This window comes from Drosophila gunungcola (genome assembly GCF_025200985.1).
Source record: "Drosophila gunungcola strain Sukarami chromosome 3L unlocalized genomic scaffold, Dgunungcola_SK_2 000002F, whole genome shotgun sequence".
NCBI lineage: Eukaryota > Metazoa > Arthropoda > Insecta > Diptera > Drosophilidae > Drosophila > Drosophila gunungcola.
In genome coordinates this window covers 7,158,644-7,163,359 of record NW_026453178.1, presented here as the reverse complement: position 1 = coordinate 7,163,359, position 4,716 = coordinate 7,158,644, and the positions used below count along the sequence as shown (strand labels likewise).

The 4,716-nt window shown below is 34.8% G+C and overlaps 1 protein-coding gene across 1 annotated transcript; it reads left to right on the top strand.

Moving 5' to 3' along the window:
• The first annotated feature begins 510 nt into the window (after positions 1–510).
• On the top strand, positions 511–1,864 carry LOC128257131 (uncharacterized). The gene is given in 2 exon segments (XM_052987971.1): positions 511–649; positions 651–1,864. Coding segments are annotated over 2 exon segments (327 nt in total). The 5' UTR covers positions 511–592; the 3' UTR covers positions 921–1,864.
• The last annotated feature ends 2,852 nt before the right edge of the window (positions 1,865–4,716 follow it).

The following is a 4,716-nucleotide window of genomic DNA, read 5'->3' as shown; positions in this document are numbered from 1 at the left end:
TATAAAACGATCTTATATTGTTTAAACTTAACTTTAGATTTAAAAAAAACTTAAATTTGACAATTTCCAAGTCTAAAAGAAACAAAGTTCGAAACCGAATGTATAAGTCAAGGCCAACCCACTTCCGAAATTTAAAATGGGTGTTTCTGTTTCGAAAACTTTCCTTCTTTATTTCGAATAACGTAAAAACGGCGAATCACCCCTTAAAATTCGAACTGCGAACGTAATGTTAGAGTAAATAACGTAGTGGATAACACGTATACGTAACATGCCACAAGTGTGACTCTCTCGATTTCCTTTGAGGAAACGTTTACTGCACGTGATGAAAGTAGCTCGACATAACGGCACAGATATAGACAGGGAGAGAGAGAGGGAGAATCAGGGAAAGAAAGGGAGGGAAGATGAGGAAGAGAACATTGAGAGAGTGAAATGAGGGTGGCTAATTCACCCGCCGTTTCCCGGGTATAAATACGGGTGTCCTGCGAGCTGAGCTCCTCAGTCGAACGACAACTCGCCAAGAGTTCAGATCTGGAAAAGCAGGAAAACCCTGACATAATCAGCAAATTTATAAAGTGACATTTTTACGTATAAAATGGCTATTCCATTTTTCGAAGAAGAGCACTCCGCAAAGTCTGAACCGAGTGGCGATCCAAGTGGATGGTCCTATGGCATTCTCCATAGATCCTGGACACGACCAGGTGGACTTCGAAGGTCCTCCGTCTGCAGCCGAGGAAATCCCCCAACCAGCAGCAACAAGTGAGCCAGTTCCACCACCGAGCACCGAGGAGCAACTGTTGGCCTGGAAAATCCTGGCCATCACCATGTGCAAGGTACTGAAGCAGTTTTACCAACAGCACAAGGCACCCGGAAAATCCAGCAAACTAATGGCCACCGTTCAAATTCAACCGCAGGCGCAGTAAAAATTTTGAAAAACGCAATTAACACCAACTAAGGCTCCTAAAAGCGCAACTTGTGATTTCTTTACGTTGGTGAGAACTAGCGCAGCCCACGAAAATTTTTGAGAGAGAAAGAGCGAGACAGTGACAGAGAAATGTGAATCAATTTCCCAAGGAAAAACCCAGAAAAGAATAGTTTTTATATATGTACTTTCTTTGTTGGAAATTATTCCTGCCCATAGTTTCTTAATTGCCGTCGGTATACAAAAAAAAACCCTAAACTTTGGATAAGCGCAAATGTGATAAATAATTTTGCTAAAAATATTTCCAGTCCAAGTAATTGTTTAGTAAGCTTATTTAACTTAATTTTACTAATTTAACTGAATAAGTTAGGTTTTCTTAGAAGGTCGGCCCAGTGCCAACAAAAATGGAAAAAGTACGAAAAAATATTGGAAAATTGAAAAGAAAAAAATTAATACTAAATTTTATAAGCAGCAGCTAGTTTTCAAATCGAAACCAACTTAGTTGATAAGCCAAACTATTCTATATTCTATATCTACAAATAGTTACGACAAACTTTTTACAAACAACTCTCTTGGTGTCTATTTATGGGGAAAATTTTAAAGTTTCAAATTCCTAGGTAGAATGCTTCTTCAACTTAGCAAATAGTTATTGAAATATATTTTTAAAAATTCCAAAACATATATCTATATTTTTATATTTACTTTGCCATCGATGTATAAGCTGTGTGTGTGTCAATTTAGTTATTAGATCTTAACTTATAAGCAATATGTGGCTAAGACTCTATGCGGAATAAACCGGAGAAGAGATGCATTTTCGCGTCACGAGCATAAACATAGTACAAGTTCAAAAGTAGAAATATTTACATAAATAACCCAAACGACACTTTCCTTTAATTAATTTAAATGTAAGCTAAGTAAAAGAAAACGTATGCATACAAAATGAAATAAAAATATTACTAAATTTACACTGCATTTTTAAATTATTTAGGGGGTGAAATAAACTTTCTATGTATCGGAACATTTTCATGGAAACCATAAGTTATAGCTTTTTAAAATTCTATTCGATTAATATCATTAAAAAAATGTATTTGGAATTGGATCAGACACTGTTTAAATCAAACTTAATGATGCCGATTGAAAAGTCATCTTATTAAACAAATACAGTTTGTTTTGTTAATGCAAAGAGCTTTTGCTAAAAAAAACTTAGATACTTCATTATGCTTACAACCATAATCTACCTAGCTCATCGTTAAACATACTTTGCCACCTCAAACGGAGTACCGTCATTGAAAAGTATGAAAATGGCTACCAGCGGCAGAGATCAAAGCCGTTTGTCACACAAAGGACACTGAATTATTCCTCATATTCCCTCATCCCGACTTTCCGGATTCATACAATCGATGCGGAAAAATGTCGCGTGGCGCCACCCAACCAACTTATAAATATGCCTTTGGGCAGGGCTTGGAAAAAAAAAACAGACGACAGAAATCTTTCAACTCTCGATTTTTAATACGCTTTGTATAAGGCAAATAATACTGGAGAAAGGATGCTGATGCTAAGCTGCTTTTTTAATTTTCTAAAATCCAAATAGAGAATTCGTTTTAAGCGCCGTCCACCGAAGCCATCAATCAATGGTCGGACGCATCTATAATAATATCAATCAGGGCAAGAACTGGCAAAGAACAAATACCATTTGCCAAATAAACTGTTCCCCAGCCCATGAAGACGATTTAAAATTTTTTTTTGATATTTTCGTTCCAGGCAGATAAGCAGAAGCCAAAGGATTTCCCAATTTTTGTTGTTTGGTTTGAGAAATGCGCATTATGAGAACGGCTAACTGTCTGAATTCAATCAAATGTCCCCCCGGGAATTTGCACTTGTGTTTGCCTTAGCGTCCACACATGATATCGTATCCTTCATCCTTCAGCAACCCTTTCTCCGGGAGAAAGCGGTGAAAGTCTGAAGTGCATGTGTATGTTTTGCGTGCGTCCAGCTGGGTTTTAAGAACGGGGTGGAGTTGGAATGGTAAAGTGACCCGTAAACAAACAGTTTTAGATATTTTTTCCTACAAGCAACAGATTTAAGTGCATTTTTTATAGGGTATCTGAAGAAAAAAATCGAACGAAGTTAAGAATTAAACATTTTATAAACATAACTAACATATAATTTAAAAATTATTTGTTTAGAGTATGTTACATGGTCTAATAAAAAAATATTTTTGTTATGTTTAACCCCTTCTCAATTTTAAGGAAAATGGGCATTAATAAATAAAAACAGTTTTTTTTATACAATATTATGTTACTAAATGAATACAAAATTCTTTAATACTTCGGAGTACCTACTTTTTTAAACAATCTTCTCGCAATTACATATCTTTTAAAGTTATTTTTATGGTTTAACCTCAATAGAAGTTGTAAGAATTTCCACAGTACAAAATAATCTATTCCAATCTCATTTAAAAAAAATCTTCTTAAGCAAACATTCATATCATATACTTAGGTATCTAGCTATTTGAGTACATTTCAAGGCATTTTTAACTTAATTGAAAGTACACAATCTTACTAAGCAAATCAATAGGTTTTTCTCGTTTTTTCGCTTCTGTCCCGGGGGTAAAAAATGTTTGCAAAACTCAAAGAGAACTTGAAAATGTATAAAACAAGATTATTAAAAATAAATTAGAGTTGGCTTTGCTCTAATAAAAGGGGCTACCGGTGGTTCAGGTTTATTTTGGCGAGCTCTGTTGGTTTTTATTGCAGAACGTGCTCAAGTGTGGATTCATTGCAATTTGGTTGTTCTTTGGGTTGGATTTGTGGTCATCATTAGTGTGCTTTATTAAGTGGAAATAGAAGTAGCAACTCTCGCTGGGTAGCTTTAAGCGCAAAGTCTTTAATCCCCACTCTCAAGGTCGCCCTTTGAGCAAAAACTGCATATGTTGCATCTTTGAGCACGTTTCGCTTGCAATTGCATATGCTGAACGGGAACAACACGAATGCTAAAACTAGGGGAGCCTAGAATCGGGGCAAATTTGTTTACATCTTTTGTTTATAGTATTGCAAAAGGGTTGAATGCACAAATCTGGGTCAAGGTGAAGAAGCATTCCAAAGTGCACTCAGCAAACCTAAATTGAAAGTGAGACTGCAACTGGTTTTTCTTGTTCTTTTTAAGATGTAGCAGCTTGCAATACTAAAAAAAAAAGTGTTTCAAATGTTTGATAGTGGGTTTGAGAGGTAACTTCAAAGAGTAAGCAAAGCAGAATTGTTTAAGGAAAATAGCTAGTTTATTTCTAATTGCCCAGATATGATTGAACATTCAAGATATTTTACCTAATATTATAATTGATAAACACAGCCAAAATTTGTCAACCCAAAACCGTAATTTCAAGCATTGAATCATATTTTTGGATTTTTAGGCCTATATAATTTATTAACACATCTGTGACTCTTTATATTGCTATTTATCAAAAGGGCACAATGTTTTAACGTTTCAATTTAAGATTCTAAATTCATTACGCCATGTCGTATAAAAAATCTATTCATTTTTATATTTTAATTTCCCATAACAATTTTAACATAACATAATAAAATTTGTAATTTTTCTTCACCCAAAGCATTTAGTATATAAAACACAGATAATTCTTATAAACATGTATGCATGTCTATAATTTGTCATCCACTCTATTTGATTTCGATTTCCAGGACTGACATTGGTTGCACTTCATCATTACAATTAATACAGAAAATGCAGCAGATCAAAGTGCAAATGTAAAGTGGGGGGAAGTGGGCGAAAAATGGGGAAAG